Source organism: Schistocerca cancellata, chromosome 11 (assembly GCF_023864275.1).
Source record: "Schistocerca cancellata isolate TAMUIC-IGC-003103 chromosome 11, iqSchCanc2.1, whole genome shotgun sequence".
Taxonomy (NCBI): domain Eukaryota; kingdom Metazoa; phylum Arthropoda; class Insecta; order Orthoptera; family Acrididae; genus Schistocerca; species Schistocerca cancellata.
The window spans coordinates 10,872,186-10,893,547 of NC_064636.1; the positions used below are offsets into that span (position 1 = coordinate 10,872,186).

General features: G+C 39.1%; 2 protein-coding genes across 2 annotated transcripts in view; both read left to right on the forward strand.

Moving 5' to 3' along the window:
• The window catches only part of LOC126108723 (uncharacterized protein C1orf50 homolog), an 83,961-nt gene extending 79,559 nt beyond the window's left edge, over positions 1-4,402 (forward strand). The window contains exon 5 of the mRNA XM_049914055.1: positions 4,262-4,402. Within this exon, the coding sequence (XP_049770012.1) occupies positions 4,262-4,387 (126 nt within the window). The 3' untranslated portion in view covers positions 4,388-4,402. The remainder of the gene's footprint in view (positions 1-4,261) is intronic.
• An 8,739-nt stretch (positions 4,403-13,141) lies between these two features.
• LOC126108700 (proteasome subunit alpha type-6-like) overlaps positions 13,142-21,362 on the forward strand; it is a 31,987-nt gene continuing 23,766 nt past the window's right edge. The window contains exons 1-2 of the mRNA XM_049914017.1: positions 13,142-13,278; positions 13,824-13,918. Coding sequence (XP_049769974.1) covers positions 13,203-13,278; positions 13,824-13,918 — 171 coding nt within the window. The 5' untranslated portion in view covers positions 13,142-13,202. The remainder of the gene's footprint in view (positions 13,279-13,823; positions 13,919-21,362) is intronic.

Consider the following 21,362-nt stretch of genomic DNA (forward strand, 5'->3'; position numbering starts at 1 on the left):
TCTGTCTTCGAGAGTCATTCAGTTCATTTCCTTCAGTATCTCTCTCTGACACCCTCCCACGGATCAAAAAAACCTGTCACCATTCGTGCCGCCCTTGTCTCTATACTTTCAATATCTCCTGTTAGTCCTATTTTCGTGATCGAGATCTGCCTGAATATTTATGCACCTTCTTGCAGATAGTAGTTTGTTACAGATAACTGTATCATCTGCAAAAAGTCTTAGGTTACTATTAAAGTTGTCTGCAAGATCATTGATATACAATATACCAACACACTTCTCTGGGACACACCTGGAGTTACTTCTACTTCTTTTAAACTTGAGCCCAAGTTCCACTATGTGCTCTTGCCCTGTCTGGACGTTTGAAGTCACTCGTTGAGGTGTGACACTACCGATTTTTTAAAAATCTGGTTTACTGAAGATATATCATTTTCTGCTTGTTTTTAGCTGCCCTTTGTACTTTGGTAATCAATGTTACCACAACCGCATCATGGTCACATATCAGTTTCAATGGGGATATTCTCAAAGACATCAGGTAATGTGTTGCTGTTGGATCCAATATATTTTCACGTGAGTGGGTTTCCTAACTGTGTGTTGTAGGTAATTTGCAGAAACAGCATCGCCCACGACCAACAAAAGTGTTATCATTATGACAATCGAAAAAGAATTTGCATTTACGATAGTAAAGCCGTGTGGTGAGCAGAAATCTTTTGTCCATGGTAGCATGGACGCCATACATGGGGTCAACGGTATATCTAACGCCGCCTGCTCATAAAATATTTATCCGTTGTAGTTCGAATGGTGCATGGTCAAGCAACTTTCGGCCATGGCAGTACGAACGCTGTATGGTAGGTGATGGTACTGCGAAAGCCATCAATATATTCGTCCAACTTCCCAACACGGTAGCTGGAACGCCGTATGGTCGTGCTACATTTGTACCGGGTAGTACGAACTCCAGGTGGTCAGTCAAGTTCTGTCCGTTCTACCAATATGATTGGACGAAGTTTTGTAAGAACTCGAACGCTGCATGGTGGTGCTACTTGTGTGCATGGTACTTCGAACGTCTCCACATGGTCAGTGAAATTTGTCCATGTTAGTAGGGATGATTGATGGTCATGCGACTACTGTTCATGGTATTACGAACACCATAGGGTGTGTTCAGTTTCATGGTGTATGTTCAAGCAACTTTTGGCCATGGTAGTGCGGACGTCGATAATATGGTCAACCAAGTTCTGTTCATGGTAGTTGGAATGCCAAATGGTCAGGCAAATTTTGGCCATGGTACTGCGAACACAATCAGTATGGTCGATCAAGTTTTGTTCAAGGTAGTTCGGACAACAGTCCCGACACTTCGCCTCGTTTTTGTTGTCTATCGCGCCAGCAGTGCCCCAAGCGGTCAGTAACTTAAACTGAGTTCGGCGCGATCGTGAACGCTAATAGTGGTTGTTTATTTTTATTTCTACAATTGTTTTCACAAGCAGGAGCGTTTGCAGCGCAATAGATTGCAGCAACAACAGGAAAAAAACACCACAGCTGTCTCTTTTTAAGTTCCCTATGGGTCCTGAGAGGTATATACCATCATGTTACTAAACTGTATCGTCAGGACTCACTTGCAAACTACATACGTATTAATGTTTCGTTTTAGGAGCAGAAAATGGCTAGTTAATAGCAGACGAGAAGACCTTATGAAAAAAGACACAGTTTAGCCGCATACTAATATCAGATTTTGCTCGTTACATTTCGAACAAAACCAGTTCATGAACGCAGACAATAATAAAGTCGTCTGCAATGCAGTACCCACACTGTTTGACATCCCAAATAAGCCACCTCAACTGACGATGATTCGACAATCCATCCAAAGCTGTAAAACAGTCCTGTGACACAGAAGCAGCCAGTTCAACTCTCCAGGTATCAGTGCCAGATTCTTGTGAATCGTCAACACATACCTGCTTTGACGATGAAGTGGTTAGATTAAAAGCAGTTATTCGTGCCTTAAAAAAGCGTAATGTTTGGTTATGTATTTCACTCACTTATGTTGTTAGTCTCTAAATTTTCCTTGCTTCCTTCGTGTGATGACATTAATTTGTTAGCACCTTGTTCACTGACAGATTGTTTGAAAATTATTCAAATATTTGGTTTTGCGTGAAATGTAATGTAATCAGCTCATTATAATGTTTCCAACACATTTCTCCCACTATTTGGCAGTTGCTTGTCCCACTTAGAATAATATAAAGATGAAGATCATACTTGTGGCAACAGGCGATGACAATGACAAACACATGTAGTGGTTAATAAAAAAAAAGAGAGAGAATAAAAGAAAAAGACAAAAGGTTGAAAATGTGGGAAGAAATGGTGAATAAAAGGGGGTTTTAAAATCGTAAATGACCGTGAAAAAAGGAAAGAAAGAAATGCAAATCGGACTTCGTATTACAGAAAAGCTATAGTTGGGGTGGTCCTTGTGGCGTTTTTGAGCAAAAGTTAAACCAATTTCCACTACAAAACTTACTGAAAAGAAACAGAGAATAACAAAATGTAACTGACAGGGGGAAGTGGCGTAGATGAAGGATCATCCTTTACCAGGTTAATTTGTCTTCTTTCGGGCGGCATCCAGGTCTTCAAAAATCTCCTTCATTTCTGCGTGAAAAGTCTGCTCTGAAATCTTGCAATAGTCCAGGAATCACTCATTTATACCAATGAAAATCATCTTGATACTGTATGCAATTTAATTTACTTTGCTACTTCCATCCTCCGAATTTCTTAACAACTTCCACAACATGTCTACACATTAAAATCAGATCAAGACTAGCTAATAAGTTTTTTTAACGTCTTCATCAGATCACGTCTGCCTTCCGCTTTGGCTATCAAGAGACAAATAAGAAACGAATAGAAAACAAAAAAATGTTACAATTTTAGTAGTTTCTCTGCCGTCGAGCGCTCATACCGCTGCGCCGGGATATTTTTTATCTGAGGGAACGAGTGTAGCGCGGGGAAATTCAAAGTCCCGCTACACACAGTAGGTCTACAGAACGATAAATGAGCTGTCGATCGCTTTTGCATGTAGAGGTACATGTCTGTACTTCTTACGTGTGAATCTGTGTGTTTATATTCTTTTGATATCAACGTGGTAAGCTGCAGTTCTCTGTAACGTCACAAGTGTTTCTTCACGAATGTGTTTTAGCTTGCCACTCGAGTCACGGTTTTTTTCCATACTTGCGCTTATTTTAGAATCTTTTGTAGAAATACATAAGCCTTCTGGCACTACACAAACCCTTAGAGGCAAGAAAATAACTCAAATATTTCGTAAATTACGTAGGAAATGATCCAAAACGAACATTATACTTACGACGCGTCTGACGTTCTCCTTACTCGCCGCTTGGAGAGCTAGTGTCGCTCCATCTGTCAGACGGTAACATCTTTTGCAGCAGTTAGTGTCGCTACTGTTATGTTAGACTGTGGTTCGGTCGCTGGATGGTCGTGCAACGTTTATGAATGATACTTCGAACGCTGTGCAGACAATCATGTTTTGTCCATGGTAGTATGAACTCCACTCCATATGGTCGATCAAAGTTCTGTGCATAGTGAGTGGAACGCCGCATCTTCCTGCTAATTTTGTGCATGGTAGTACGGTCGGTTCAGTTTTGTTCATTGTAGTTCGAGCGCCTAATGGTCAAACAACTTTCGTCCATATAAGTACGAATGCGATTCAAAATGGAGACCAAGTTTTGTTCATAGTTGTTAGAATGCCAAATGGTCAAGCAAATTTTGGCAATGGTTGCACGAACGCGATCCAAATGGCCGATCAAGACTTGTTATCAGTATTTTGAACCGCATATGGTCAATCAACTTTTGGCTATGGAAGCAGGCCTCAGGGAATCAACTGAAAAGTAACTTGTGGTAAGTACAGCTTATACTTCCCTAGAACTTGTTGCCATTTTAGATTGTTTTCGTGCTATGTTTATCAGAAAATTTGTTCAGGAACTTGAAGATTAATTTTTGGAAACACACAATTTTTTTTATGACTCCATGAACTGCCCTCCTTTTCTCCTTGGATCTGTGAATTACTGTGAAGGCTCCTCTAAATGATGTTATACATCTCAGACCAGGAACATAAAAGGTAGTAATGAGAGCCAAATTGACACCTTCCAGGTTTTATGTTGGCGAAAGGTGCATTATGTAACACAGACAAAAGCGTAACCAATGTTTTCTTCGTAGCAGAACACAGCATCAAAAGAATTTTATCTACCAGAATCAAATATACTTCCAGTTCCTTGAAGACATTTTGACAAGAGACGGTGATGATTTACGGAAGACCACCTTGCAAAGCAAAATCGAAGGCAGAAGACCACGAGGAGAAGAGCTGAAGATTGCTGTGGGTGGAGATGTGTCGTGAGTTACTTAAGAAATGAGATTGCAGCTATCGCCAATGAGTTATTGGACTAATGAGCATGAAATAATAAAATGTGTTTGTCAAATTCACTATTTCCAATTGATGGGCTTTTCACAAAAACCGTGCAGTTACCAACAAAGTTCTTGAAATTTTACCTTACTTTTGAAGCAGCTCTTGCGAAGTATTTTGACACCAGTGGGAATGACTGTAAAGGTAGATATGGCATTTTTGCATTGACTTAAGAGCGCTATGTATGTAAAAGAAAACAAGGAATTGGGTGAAATTATAAATCTGATGGCAAATTAACTTAAATACCACAAGGAGGGAACAGATTTTTTATTTTTTTATTTATGGCACTGCCACTGCAGAATACTGTTTTTTTTTTCCTTTCACGTCTTTGTATGTTATATAATGCTGTGAAAGATGCAACACTTCCACCAGCTTGGTAACTACCAGAGCTTCTTTGTTTTCCCCACAATTGTGGAAACTCACTCTGAGAAAGACTCTTTTTCACTATACATAGCTGGCGAAACATCGACACAGACAACATTCTACATCCTGTCAAATCTGCCAGCAATCAAAATGTCTCCCCTAATGTGTCAAACAGATTCTATGTTTGACAAACACAGCAAACAAACCATTACACTACCAAATTGTGAAGTCTGACAAATTGCTTGATCATGTACAGGTGTCTTACCTGGTGGGAGCGGTGAAAACAGGTTATTGTCGGTTGTTACCAGATAACACCCTTCCGACACCACTGTCAACGTCAAAACTTGCTTGCTGTGTAACCCAGATGTTGGGTTCAGTTCAATTGACAGCCTGTGCAAACTCTGCCATTTGAGACATGTTATGGAATGTTTTGGCGTTTCGTGCTTGCCCATCAAGTGTGAATCGACCCAAAGGAGTTTGCACACATTCTGTATAAACTGAGAACATTAGGTTGTCAAACTTCTGACATATTGAGGCTCTCTCAAAATATAGTGTATTGACCATGCGATGCCACAAGGTGAAGACGTCTAACACCCAACGAAAATATGTGGTCTAATTATAGTAGCTATAGCTCATAAATAACAGAAAACAAGGAAAAAGAGAAAGTGGGTCCTAGAATGACCAAAAAAGTGCGATGTGTCGCATGCTTGTTTTCTGACTAAAATTATCACCGCAGACATGAAAGATGCCATAAACTATTTTTGGATGAGCTTTGAATCTAACAACAAATTATTAATGTTCATACCACATAAAGTAAAGAAGCCAAATGTGTCAATTAGAATGACAGTCACAGGCGGCGATAGTTTAGATACTACTTTGAGATATCTGGTGGGTAATGCTTGGAGTTTAGTTCTGTAATGTCAAAGTGATGGGGATAAGAAGGCAGCTGATTATAATTCTTTAACAGAGATGTTATGAGTAGTCGAACCTATGGCAAACAGAGAAACTGTATATAAAAAGGAAAAATTCGTTGCAGCCGGATTACTACGAAGTAACAAAATCTGTTTGATCTGGTGCAGGATGTTGTCAGCATACTCCCACTCAGTGTGCACGTATCGGCGGTATGCGTCGCTCAGTGAGAGCCGCAGGCGGCCAGCTGCGGCCTTCTCACCGGCGTGGCTGAGATCGTGGTGACAAAAAGCGCCCGTGATCCGGTATCCGAATCTGCAGCCCTCGCCTCGCATGCCTCTGGCGTTCGTTGGAAGCCAGGACGACTGCCAGTGGTAGCGAGCCGTGGAGTGGCCCGCTGCTGGCTGGCTACGGACCCCGAGTCGGCCTCAGAGGGTCGAACCAGCGATCAGCAGTGAACTGGAATGCTGGTGCCCCATCTGCTGCTGCATGTTGGTGGTGGTGGTGTGACACGCCCCACCGTCCAGGAGAGCTGCCACACTTGAACGAATCTCGTTAGAAACCCATACCTATTTATGCGCGGCTGTGCGCCTCTGTTTTTCCATACGCGCCGCTTCGTGTCACGTACGCATAACACGCTAGGTTGGCCAGTGGGCCCCTTCTGCCTGTGACTTCCGACATGCAAAACCGTTATGTATTCTCTTTCACCAATTTGCCAGCCCTGTGGCCTCTATTCTACTTCGCAACTGTTGGTGTGCAATCTGGCCCGCACCTGGCTGTACCTTGTGCTCAGAATATTGGACAAAACTAACTTCCTCTATTCTAAACGGTGGTGCCCCTACAGTTGTTACAAAAAGAGTTTTTGTAATCAGTTGATGTTGGATCTAAATAAATAAATAAACAAAATTCCTTTCCAGGTGAAAATGCTCTCCAAACATGGCACGACATGTTCTTTGCATGAAAACCGTGGGATTTCTACAGTAGCGGAATCAAAGACGCTATTATATATTTAAATTAACTCTATACAAACAGACTTAATAGAGCTTCATTAACTGTGACCAACAGCAGTGACTTTACTTGGATACAGGTTTGCAACAAAAATAATCTCATGCTTTGCTCTTGCATATCTGATTCTTGTTTCGGCCCATTGATTCTCCTGATTTAGAAATTGTGGCGTTGTCGTGATAGAAAAGGGTAGAGTTTATACTTATATCTTGCAAAACTTTTCCTGTCGTTTTCGCGTCATCTTCTGCTTATATTCCCAAATTTTTGACACTTTTTGAGTAGTTGCAAATGGATTTACAAATTGGAAAACTACCAAAGGAGCTTACCAAATGTATGTTGTTTTTTTATCTTCTTCAAAAGAGACATCTTACTGCCTCCCACAATATCCACTGAGGAAACTTCCACTGAAATTCTTCTGCGTTACAAACCTCGTCCATGCATATTGCATTTGACACACAATAACAAGTAACTGTCATGTTGTACATTTACTGACGTGGAAAACTTGTCTTTCAACGTGTGACATTAAGTGCATACCGACCATTCTGTTCTATACCGTGCTTTATTGCTGCGGAATATTCTGTTTATGTCTATAATAACTTTTATTTGTTCAGATTCCACTCTTTGCTATTTAAATGGGGAGAGTGATAGTGCTTCGTTCTTGCACAGTTCTGTTAATCATAGAACTTCAACGGGTGTGCATTCCACACAGTATAGTGTATACCATACACTTTACGCTTCTAATACGTCTCTTTTTCGTGTATTATTATTTTCGACTTGTGCTAAAATTCTATCTGTGGCAAGTTGATTCGGAAGATCGTTAACGATTTTTTGTTGTTTCCATGCCATAAACGTAAAATTACTCTTATCACCAAGTACAACGGTTTTGTTTTGAACGCGCACAGAACTTACATTGCAGAAAGTCAGAAGCCTGGAAGTTCCTTTAAAAACTTATGCGATGTCGCTGTATTGATGACTAGGCTTGTCAGCAATGGGCAAAGAGTATCAGTATATTTCATTACTCATTTTTTATTGTGGTTTGAGATGATATCCACTAGAAGTGTACATTTAAAAATGTTATTGTGGATATTTTATGCTAATTATGTTCTTTCAAAGTGATAATTCGAGAAATTGAGATAAGTCAAGGATGTTGGAAATTTGTTAGTGTGTGTAATATCTTTGGTAGTGTAAAATACAGGCGTCTAAAGCTAGCGAAATGAGGGATGCTCAACTACCGGAACTACCGGTAGATGGCTCTAGCGCGTACCGGCCAAAGTTCGTATCATTGAGTGTCCGCCAGAGATCACTGGTGTGCGCCATATCTGAATTTGGCAAAAAACCAAGTGTCAAAACACGGATGAAAATGTTTTTTGTTCTGCGCCCTCATAAGTCTTTTATATTGGATGTTCTAGATATCTACACATCAACATAATGAAGTGTCTCTAATCTAGCGAGAAAAAACAGTGACAGTTCTGCTACGAAATTCCTAATTTCGAGTGTGTTTTGGAAGTTTGACAAGCTGACCTATAAATCGTTTAATATTAATTTTATGAGTGCTTTACTTATTTCCCCGTTTTAAAACACTATTTAAGATTCAATGGAGGTCAACGAATTACCTTACGTGCCAAAGCTTTTAACTACAGGTATAATTCGGAAAATCAAGTGTGTAAAACAGTAAAGACGTCTCTTCAAAAAAAAAAAAAAGTTGACATCGTTTGCGGTTGTTTAGGGGTATCTTTACTGACAACAGAAATTACAACTGAACTGTTAAAGTATTACTTACGTATAAACGGAAAAATTTATTATTTTTCTTTATCTGAAGTGATGCATTACCGATCTGCATATATGCTGACACTGTAATTGCAACATGCACTTACGAATTTGGCTCTCTCTTTGATCAGAAATTTAAATGCCATGATTTTATTAACGGCTGTACGTGCATGGTGTATTTTAACTGAGTAATAAGGTAGAAGCACCAGTTTTTGACAGTGCTTCAGTCTTTGATACGAGACAAGAAATAGATTTAAATGAGACAAACACAAAGGCCAACGTTAAACCTCCTCTTAAATGCATGACTTGTATCATTTGGAAGTTAAGTCTAGTACTAATATTATATTGGACTGATCCATGATGATGTAGGAAGTGAAGGAACTTGCTGAAAATAACATCGATCACAGCTGTTAATTTTATGGTTGGGGTGTCTTATAACTGTAATTTTCCAGTCTGACACCCAAACAATGACTGGTACCATGGTTTTATTTTAAAATTGAATTCAAAACATGTCAGTGTGCAAAATTAATTACACTATGAATTATAACCATGGAATTTTATTTCTTTGAATCTTGGTTCCAGTCTTTTGGTTGTCAGTATAGGGCCCAAGCAAAAACCAAACCTGAAACTGAAAGCTGCAGAAGCCGGCCAGACAGGCACCCCAATGGCTGCTACAATCTGTGTGAGACAAGGGTGTCATTATATTGCAAATTTAGTGTAAAAAGTTCCATATTGTCTGAATTTGTTCTATACTGACAGGACATTCTAGTCCAGCCGAGTTTCTTATCTGCAAAAGTACACTGGCCAATACCAGTGGCACAAAGGTAGTGCCAAATTACAAACTATCCAGTAACAACAGAAGTATTGCTGGACAATGTACAGTAAATAATATGTAATAACTTGAGGAATTCAGAATTGGTTTGAAGAAATAGAACAGTATCTGGAAAGAGTAACATTCTCTCTCTCTCTCCCTCCCTCCTCCATGTTTAGAGTATTCCTGTAATAAATAGCTAATAGCATACCAAGAACATAAGGGTGTCACAGTGGAGATTTGTTTTCTGGTACAGACATCTGATACAACTATTCCACAGCAAAACTTACTTTCAATAGGTGTGGTACCAGTGCACTCCCATAGGATAACAGAATATTCTGTCCTCCAGGAATCACATTGTGTACACCACTTACAGCATTAACTGTACAGCAACTACAATGTTCTGTGAGCAAGTAATACCAGTCAGTATCTTTAATTTTAACATAACTCTTTACTCCCATAATTACCTGCTTCTACATGTGCTTGTACTACAGGTTATTGGTAAAGCAAATACTAATTGAATAGGTCTTCACACTTTTAATACTTACCAGAAATTCTGAAAAAGTAAATTGTTTTATTACTGTATCACCTGTATGGTGAATTAAGAGGTGCTGACTGGTTTCTTTGAACATTTAATAGAAGCCTTCTTTTTTACCTGCTATTGATAAAGAGCCATTCCAAGTTCTGTACAGAACAATCTCTCGCATTTTTCATGAGGTTTGTTATTCTGTACACTAATATTTCTTCTTCTAAATGGTAAATAATGCATTCAGACAGTGCTGGTATTAAAGGTAATTCATGAAATAAACTATATTTAAACCAGAAAATTAAAGGTTCCACATGGCACATGAAAAGTACCTTGCTACACACATGTATGTACAGATTCCAAAATGTCTGTGAATTTGAGTTAGAAACTTTTTTAAATAGAAATATGAAGATCACAATACTTTGGGTCTGCAATAACTCAAACGTAAAATACTTTAGTTCCCTATGGGTAACTTTGTTCTACACGTGACTCGTGCAACTTCTTTCACTCTTAATGGAAAACAAAATGGTTTATGTTAACGTTAACTAGCAAAAAGTGTAACCATTGTTACATAATTTCTGTGAAGTAAGATTCCTTAATGTTAATTCCTTCCTTTGTCGTCATAACTTCAGTTCCATGTGGGACATATGAACTAACAAAATGAAATGCTTTTATTACTATGAACAACAAAATATTTTTAACATTTAGTACACAGTTCAAATCAGCAAAAAGTGCAACCGTATAATTAAGGTAAATGATGAAAATTAGGCATGTGACAAGTACTGAAATTTCCTAAATTGCCAAGTGCAACTCCAATCACTGTATTCTGTTCTTTGTAGTGCTAGAAAGATAATTCTATATGATTATTTGCATTCTCTTCCCCCCCCCCCCCTCCAACACAGGAAAATATAATAGAAAGACCGCCTAGCAAAATAAAGACAAAATTCAGAGAATTAGGTTTCGCCTGACTCAGGCTCCCTTATTCTAGAATGGTTCTAAAGTAAAAAGAATGCTTACGATCAATTGGAACATTGTGTTCATTCTAGGAAGTATTAAAACAAGAATTGACAGAGTAACAATTTTATTGCTCTTATGTTGCAGAGTATCCACAAACATTACTGTTTGAAACATAGGGCCACTGCATACTTCATTAGATCACACCCATCCTGTGATTAAACTGTTTTCTTAAAGTGAAAAATTCAAGTTAACATTGTTATTGAGGGACATATTTTCTCACACTGAAAGCCAACTGTCAAATAAGTCTCAGAACTTTTTTTCCATTAATTTCACACAAATCACCTGTTTTTAATGCAAGTGCATATTTTGTAACACCAAACATCTTAAAATAAGCTTATATAATAAACAATTAGAATTTTGTTCCAATATCTACACAGGATGTAAAGAGTTAATTTTACTTCAATGTGATTCGTCCTTTGAAGTTCATCATTACACAACAACAAATCTATGGACAAAGTAGTTTTAAAAAAGCTGTCAAAATGTCACACCCATCTGCATGGAATGTTCCATTACATAATCTTTTCCAATTTGAGCACTATACATGATTAAACAATATGAGTTTATTTAACTTCTGCCTTATACTTGATTTGTTGTTTAAAATTTTCTCAGCAGACATTTTTTTTTCCATATGTTTTTAAGCGTATGCAGGACTACAGGGATGCAATCTTACAAACAAGTTGAGTCTGATGTAAGTCCTCAATCCCAATTTCATAATGGTAATCATGACCAAGAGCAGGAAATGGGTAATCTACAAAATTATTTTTAACAGAATGCAAAATCTTGGCCTGTATATATTTCCGTCGCATATCCCCAGCAATCACAAACATCTGAAACAGTTTATCTGAGTATTCTACAACAGAGTATACGCAGCCACTTGTTTTAACCAGTTCTCCCTGGTTAACAAAATTTACAAATGCATTTTTACTGGCCATATTGGGAAAAGCATAGAGAGCATCACATTCTAATGCAGATTTAACTATTGGTGGCTTCAGTATGTGAAGGCAGTCTTTGCATGTGATCTGCCTTGACAACAGCAATGACACATACCCTGCAGTATAATAGACTATGTTTTGCTTGTAAAATGAGAACTTAATCTTATCATCAAGAAGTGCACACCACTTCTCTATTTCATTTTCTGCAGCACTTTCATCACTTTCTACTACATGCTTTCTTGCATGAAAATCATAAACAGGTGGCAAACAACACACATTAAAATTTGAGCAATTCTCATTCATTACAGTGACACTGTTACCCAAGAGCAACTTTCTCATGGCACATTTGAACTGGTATACATTTGTCTTCCATTTCTACTTTCGACAGTATACCACAATCAATTACTGAAGAACCAACTGTACTTTGAAACAAAGAAATAATTTCGTTATATATGATTGAAATAACTCAAGGCCTGATGAAAAAATATTATAAGAAAACTTAGGGCGTGTGAAAACATCCTTATACTAACGTTTTTGACACAATTCGCAGCTTCTGCATTGGATAATTGGGACATGCTTTCCACGGAAGAATTCTCATTGACAACATTCTCCACGCAATCAGTAGGTTCTGCAGCGGGCAAATCGAGCACAGATTCTATGACAGAACGCTAAAAACAAAAATATGGACCTGTATTACAACATTGCTTAGACCTATGTAGCCCATTTGTGTTCGTACGAAATAAATTCACAAAAGTAAAAAGCACACACATAGCAACGAAATTAATTAGCTACCTCAAATGGAGAAGCATTCGTTGTCACTCAAAATCCTAACAACATGTCATCGTGGCTATTTATTTGGTGGCATCAAATGAGTCGGAAAGTCAAAAACTGATGGCACTGCTTAGGGTTTGAAACGTTTCCTCCACGTTCCAGGGCTCACTATGTAACCATCTTGTCGCAAATGGTTTCCGCAAAGAGAACTGCAAGACGTAGGATTAAAACCTTTCCGCTTCACGGAAGTAATACACTTCTTTAGCAGCTCTGGGTGCTTTAGAAGAAACCTGTTCAAAAACATCGAATTAGCAAACGCACTAAGTCTGTATTTTTATCGTATTGTATCGGTAGTCCTATTACCTGTGAAATGGTAAGTCACTTTCCTTACTCCATCGCTTCGTACAATTGAAAGCGGAACAAGAAATCACCATTTCGATAATACTTAATTCCTTATACACCGTACAGACCGAGAGAAACTTCTTGCCAAATTCGAATATGGCGGTCAATACAGACGACAGTCATCAGCTGGACGCTGGTAGAGCCACCTATCGGTAAGTCCGGTAGTTGAGCATCCCTCATTTCGCTAGCTTTCACGAACTCGTCATTGGTCGTCAACTGCTGTTGAGTACTAAGTAGTAAGTAACTATGGCGCGAGGTAGTAGTGCCGGGTTCGATAGACATATTACTATATTTTCTCCAGAAGGGAGATTATATCAAGTTGGTGAGTCCTACAGCTAAATTTAAGAATATCTGCTTCGTTATTTGTAATAGTGGATTTCTGCCATGTTCTACTTTTAAGTCTGAAAAGAAGTGGTTTCTCAATGACTTGACACAATGGAAGAACTTTTAGGTTAAGGGTGCATAGATTTTGTACTTCTTTACCTTAGGTATTCATGTATGGGACTGGTTGTTGTTATGTATTGTTTCTTATTTTTACGAGATTGTTACATGTCTATTACTGGTCCGTTACGCATTACGACTGGGTAGTGTTTGTGCATAGTCATGAAAGCTAAATTATAGGTTCGGTTTAATTTGAGAGTGAAGTAGTAATGTCTATCTGGTAATACTACTGAATGCTGTAATGTGTCTTTTAAATATATATATATATATAGTGCAGTGATGAGTAAATTAAAAATTTTGTACAGTTAAAAGGAGATACATCACAAAATTACTACTATGTTTTTGCGTTAAATGCTGCTGCTGTTTATTGCCTTATACTTACGTAGAGTGAATTGTTCGGTATAAACGCCCAATTTCGTTTCGCAGAATATGCATTCAAAGCTATAAGCCAAGGAGGGCTAACGTCGGTGGGCCTGAAGGGAGTAGACACTGCAGTTGTTGCCACGCAGAAGAAAGTTCCTGTAAGTTCATTACATATTTTTCGTAAGTTAATCGTTTTGTACTGTGCCATATCGTCCCCTATAAGAGTAACACAAGCACAATTTTCTAAACTTTCCAGGAAGCAATTAAAACTGAATTACAGGTCTCCAGATCATTAAATAAGTACTGATACACTATTATAATATGCATAGTATATTTTAAGTTACTGTAAGCAAATCCTTAATTGATTAAAAGACCGTAAAATTGTTTGATTTTTTCGGTGCTTAAATTTTACATGAGCTTATGACATTTTAAGATAGCCATAGGAAGTATTGTGTGCTACACTCACGATATTCCTCAGTAATAATTATTGTTTTAAACACAGGTGGGTCTATAATCTGTAAAGCTGGTAAGTATGAGGTGGATGCATCAGGGCATATTTGCCAGTACTGTAGCCTATTATTTATATTTGCTGTGTATTTAAATCACTTTGTGATATTTGACACACTTTTCATTACAAAACTAAAACTGCAAAGTAAATTCTGAAAACATATTAAATAATGGACAGATAACAGTGTGTTTTGATGCATTTTATGTAGGCTAATCTATCATACCTGAAAAACAAAAAATGCAAGGGTGTCAGCTGTTGAACTTCCACCACTGACATATGCAAGTACTGACCAGTTAGTGTACGAGTCTAGTGATCTTAATATGCTCTTAATGCAAGCAAAGATGAATATGTGAACTGCAGCATCTCAGATGTGAGATGCTACCCCTGCACAGCATTCTGAGGAGCAACGAGTACTCCACCAGTTATATAAGAAGTGTAACAGATTCAGACACTTAGCAGAGTGTCACATCGGAAAAACAAATGTCGGGTAAGGCCTTTGTGCCATACTTTCACAGAGTTACAGACAGAAATAGTCATACATTGCACAAACATGGCACAAAGGCTCTTTGTAAACTGACAAAAGACCAAACAGTGTCTCGCATCGGCAAAGGAGAAAAGTGACCCACTTGCGACGTTGGGAATATACCCCATACCGTGTACATGTGGAAAAGTTTATGATTGAATGGCTGGACGATCGATCAATACCAGTATTACAAACCGTAAGGCATTGCCGGTTGGGGCAGGTGGAGAAATCAGTCCCACTGTGCGAGGCTGACCACATAGTCAAATTCACCAAAACAGAAGAGCTGTCACACCCTCTAGTTCAGAGAAGTTATAAAAATACCCAAGCATGAGAGTAGCTTCAGTGAGAAAGAAAAAGCCTCAAGGTGAACTGATTCAGGATTCCTGTGCTGCAGCAAACACCAGTTGCAGGTAGCAATAGAGAAACCACGCCAAAAATGACTGTGGAGAAGCCCTCGGACATTGGTGCACGAGGTACGTATAATCTGTGAGAGTCCACCACCAGTAATGGAGGGTGAAGCTCTGACAATACCAGCCACTCGTGCTGGAGAAATATCAGAAAAATCATCAAACATTGGCCGAAGAACCTGAGCCGGAAGCCAGCAGGCATCTCGATAAGTGGCCGTAAAATCTTAACAATTTTGTAAGCAAAAGTTGCCCATTTTAGAAGACTTTCCACAAAATTAGGCCTTCAGTGACTAAGGAATTGCACTTTTATGAGATTCCAAAGTTTGGGCTTTGACTCCCCAATCTCGCTTTTCCAATTAATGGTTTCTGCAGTGCAGATGAAACGTATCGGGCTATTGCGAGAAGATATTTTCTGTAATGGTATTGTCAGACTGCTTTGCCCTTTGTTCAGTTCAGGAAATGATTGTACCCTGTACATATTTTCTGACTTGTATTTGCAAGTTCGCTATTGTATATTGAATCTTATGATTGTATTTGTATAGGCTAGTGTTTGTGTTTGCATGCTAAATGTTAATATATTTTGAGTGAATTTTTTTAAATACGTCAGAAGGAGAGATAAGAAGGTAGCTATTGTGTATTTGCATTAGCTATCGATACAACTCTCCGAGAGAGAAACTGCAAGCGAACAACCTCCGTCAGGAAGGGCATGTGGTGAGGCTACAGCTTGCTGGACACTTCATAGCTGGCTTAGTGAAGCAGCTGCCTTGTTGCTTAAAGAAATATTCCATTTGTCCTCTGAAATCCTCTCCCAATTTTTAATGCTACGTACACTTGGCATCCAGTGCCAGCACCTGCACAGAGCAGTTGGGACCCCTTGCCCTTCAGAGGCACCTAACCTGAGCATTAATATAGAAAACTGAGATCTGACAAACAAAACAAACGGTGGAATGCTATCTGTGAGATGTAGGTGGGCACATAACTGGATGCTTTACATAGTCGTATGTGAGTTTGAGAACAAGACAGTTAAAAATTTCAGAGTATGCTAGATGTGATACTGATGACCTGCTGGTATAACTTAATGTGCAGTGTCCTGTATAATGAGGGGGGGTCACGCAAATCAGTTCAGTGGTATCAGTTAATGACCCTAGCTCTGATAACATTGGGCAGCTCAATCTCCTTCCCTGCCCTTCCCCATGTTTGTTTAGATAATAGGTGACCAGTATCCAATCTGTGCTTCAGAAATTAATCTTCCAGAAGCCCACTGTGATAAGTTATTGTGGTGACCTGGGCCAGTTGCGTGACAAAATAATGTACAAAAAAATCCGGCAGTTGTTCACAAACTTATTGAGGATTAATGCTATAATTTCAATATGTGTTGTTCCCGAAGGAAGTTATCAAAATAGTCATGTCTGTTGGGTATAAAGGAATCTGCTAAATTTCGGTTACTCGATAAATCTCACACTCTGAAGACTGTCATTTCAGCTAAATGCCTAGGAATTAAAATTACGATCGGCTTAAAATTGGAATGATCGCGTAGATAATGATACGTGAAAAGCAAACTAAACACTGCATTTTATTGGCAGGGCATGTAGAACATGCACTACATTTGTCTGTTCAGAGCTGGAGTATTGCTGGATAAGATAAGTGGACGACATTTAAAGAGTCCAAAAAAGGGCAGCTCGTTTTGTGTTATCACTAAATAAGGGAGAGAGTGTCACAGATATGACAGGTGTGTCGGGGTGGCATTTATTAAAACAAAGGTATTTTTCGTTGTGGTGAGATCTTTCACAAAATTTCAATCACCAGCTACAGCCAAAAGGTATTTACAAATGTGTTGAAATTTTACTCAATATAATTAAAAATAACACTACCTCTGCAGTTTTTCATCCACAGATGACAGCTGCTCCTGTTTTCGTAAACCTTTGGTTATTCATAATGCAGCACCACATATGTTGTTAGTAATATTAGCGTATTCCCAAGAGTTAGCAGCTTTCACTCGGTTAATACTAGGCAGAAATCAAATCTGCATGTGGAATGCACTTCCTTGACTCTTGTGCAGAAAGGAGTGCAGTATTCTGCTGCATCCATTTTCAATAAGCTACCACAAGAACTCAAAAATCTTCGCAGTAGCCCAAACGCTTTGAAGTCTAAACTGAAGAGTTTCCTCATGGCTCACTCCTTCTATTCTGTCGAGGAGCTCCTGGAAGAGCTGAATTATTAAGCAAATTCGAGTGTTACATTGTTGATTTTATTTACTTAAACTTAAGACTTGTTGCCTGAATATGTTTCTTATATTTCATTTTATCTGTTTCTACTATCTTGTTATAATTTCATGTATTGACTAGTTCCATGAGCATGGAGACTTCTCCTAAATTTGGTTCCATGGAACAATAAAAAGGATAAAAATTTGCCCTGAAAACACCCTCAGAGCATATCGATGAGGTTTTTGATTGAATAGAGCATTACAGACCAGCTGTTATTGTAAAAAGCGTTTCATGGTTTTGCGACTAGAATTGTATAAAGCACTAAATGAATCGCCTCTGTGACAAATAAGGATGATTAGTAAGCACTGAAGGACAGAAAGGCGAATAATAAAACGACTATAAGCTCTTGTGTAACAGCTGTTGTGAGACATTGGGACAATGTCTCTGCAGCCTTGTTTAACAGGGTGCTGCGTAGTGTGATGCAGAGTACTGTCGATATGCAGTTATGTTAACACTAGCAGGCGATATTGCAATTGTGGTAAGAGACGTAAACACTGTGAAGGAAATATTTCAAGTAACAGAAGCAGGAGCAGCAAAAATTTTACTCAATGTAATTAAAAATAACACTACCTCTTCAGTTTTTCATCCACAGACGACTCCTGCACCTGTTTGCGTAAACCTTCGGTTATTAGTAATGAAACACCACATATTAATATATCATCCCTGTTACTAGTCAAAATGAAGAAAACACCCTGAATATTCTTCACGGTTGTAGTTCAATGAGCACCCTTTGTTAATGGCTGCTATTTTGTCTACATGATAAAGTCCCTTGCCTCTTCACGGTACTAGGCAAGGTCCTAATGACTGTGGTTTGCCATTGCCTTCTGCCGATCATAATAGGGATGGATGATGACGATGACTTCGACACAACACACAGTCCTCTCGAGGCAGGTGAAAATCCCTGACCCCGCCAGGAATCGAACCTGGGACCCAGTGCTCTGGAAGAGAGAATGCTACCGTGAGACCACAAACTGCGGACTTGATTTACGTAGATAAGCAAATGTCTATTGCTGATGTATGATTATCTGGCAATTTCGTTCTATTTGATAATCTAGATATGGAAGTGAGAGGAGGGGAGGGGGCTAAAAGTGTATGAAACTCATTTTGGAAAGCTTTTCTTGGGAACTGTTACAGAATTCATCACATTTTCCATTAACAGTTGTGTGGACTGTACATCTTATGAGACTGTATTTTGCAAATATACCTTAAGATCCGCAGTTCATTTTCCATTTATTAATATTGTAGCGTGACTATAAGCATTTACACACTATCTAGGCAATCTCTTTGTTTCTGTAGAAATGTTGCCAACAACAGCACCGTTGGTTTGTGTAACTCTTGTTGTGAACAACAAAAACAATCCAATTTTTTAAAATATAGTTGGATGGATAAAAAAATCTACTCATCAAGAGACTGTGAAGAGTATACGGATTGTCTGCTGTGTAATGCTTTTGTATGGGGTGAATTTTTCACTTTCCTTGTCATACTTAACACCAGTCCTAGACATTTGAGAATTGTCAGACTAGGGATAAAGTACAAAATACAGCATAGTGAACTCGTTTGTTATAGACATACAGGGTGATTATTATTATTATTATTATTATTATTATTATTATTATATATATATTTTTTTTTCCCCCCACTGTGTACAAACTCGAGGGACTGATTGATGAGAGGATACGGAACACAAAAGGTCTAATGAACTTATATCCAGAAATGCATGGTTTCCCTGCTAGATACCATGTATGCAATCATACAGTGTTAGAGAGACTGAAGTCTAATACATACTGTACCGTGCAGCCACAGTTATATTTTGTGTTGAAACTGATTTCCACGTACCTTAATGCACACGTGTACGCACCGTGGCACGTTCTGTCTCGTACGTTCATACACTGGCCGGGCTGCACCCGAACATTGTCAGAGGCAGAATGAATACGCTGTTCCAGTGTCTCCACATCTGGAATGGGCTCTGCATACACGATATTTGCGAAGTGGCCCCGTAACCAGAAATCACACGGTTCGAGATCCAGTGATCGAGCAGGCTACGCGACCGGACCCCCTCGTCCGATCCGTGGACCGAGGAAGACAAAATTGAGATGCGTCCTGATGCTAATGACGAAGTGGGCCGGAGTACCGTCATTTGGCAGCCACACAGACCTTCGAATCGCCAGTGGCACCTCTTCCGGTAGGGAAGGTAAAGTCACCTGCAAGAAGTGCTAGTAGTTCCAGTCTGTTAGGCCACGCGGGAGGAATAGTGGTCCCCAGAATACGGTCGCCAGTTGTCCCGACCCACACATTCCGGCTGCACCGGTGCTGACGATTCGCTGTCACCGTACTGTGGGGGTTCTGCGTGCTACCTGACAGGTGACTGTTATTAAAGTTGAAGATACCACTCCGTGTAAAGGTGGCCCCGTGTATAAATAGGAGGGATGACACAAATCCCAGAGTCATAGTTTCTGGTGAAGAAATGACAAAACTGCTCGCAATGTGGAAAATCTGTCGTTATTTAGTCTCGCATACATTGTAAGTGATCAGGGTAGTAACAATTGTCACGGAGAATGTTCCACACGGTCATCTGTGTTACCCCGTATTGCCAGGCCAACTGCTCGGTACTGACACGGCAGTCGCCTTCCGTAGTGTTAATTGTATTTTCCTTAGTCTGGTGTCCGAACATTTTGGGTACATCCTTCCCAATTTCCTACTTCCTGAAACACTGTCTCAGACAAATGGCGAAACACTGTTGCAAACATCGAACGGTGCAGTTGTTTTTGGCGGGGATAGATCTCCCGATATAACCTCGCTTTTTGCCGCCTGTTGCCATTTGCCTTTCTGTAAGTAAATGTCGGCAAGCTTTAGATTCGGATATGGAACCGTTGCTTGTGACACTGTATCACATCCACTGAAAGGTGAGTCAGCAAGAGGAGTGAATCTGACACAACATTACCAATTAGTGAGGCAGGAGAGGGCACTAGGGCGTGACGTATGAAGAATTGTACCACTCGCTAGGAGGAAACCGTGCATGCTGTAACTGTTCCTGCACAGTACAGTGTGTACTAGACCGCAGTCTTTGTAACTAAGCAGGATTGAATAAATGGTCTCCTGGCAACCGTGCATTTCCGGACTTAAGTTCATTAGAACTTTTTTGTTCCATATCCTGTCACTGGTTGATCCCTAGGGTTTGAACACAAAGGAAAAAATCACCCAGTGTGCATCAGTGACACTAAAAATGCAAATATTTACTTTTACATTTTGTCTGTTTCTTAATAAGAAACAGAAACTGGGGGGGGGGGGGGGGATGGGCAAATTAAATGAACTTGAAATAATTTTACCTGGGAGTCGAATCAAATTTCACGATTGAGGCTGTATCTGTATTTGACAAGCTCTCTGTGAAATCTTTGCTTTCATTTTGCTGTAGAAATTCGCAGAATGGTACTCTAATGCTAATCTGTGAGATGACAACATTTATTTTATTTTTGTAATGTGCTACCAAAAATTTTGATTAATTGCTGAGCAGACATTTTCAGTTCTTAAAAATTAGATTGTTAACTTCCCCAAATTTTAACAAGATCATTAATTTCATAGAAAGAGCTTTTAGTGTGTCCGTAGACTGATTTTTCAGTCACATTTGCAAGTTACTCCGTGTGTTCTCAGTATTGCATGAAAGTGGGTTTGCAAAAATCCTCAGTCTGCCAGAAACCACCTAGGAGTCACAAAAATCTCTTGTTGAACTAATTTTATAGCTGCATTGAAATGCATTTCATTTTATCATTTCTCCAATTTCCTACATAGCTTCTTATAGGGTGAAAAATGGTCCCAATTTTTCTCAATATTTCTTATGAAAATATTTTGTTTTTGTTTGCAATGCCTTGACATCTGTGTGTTACTGACATTAATTTGTTTTTG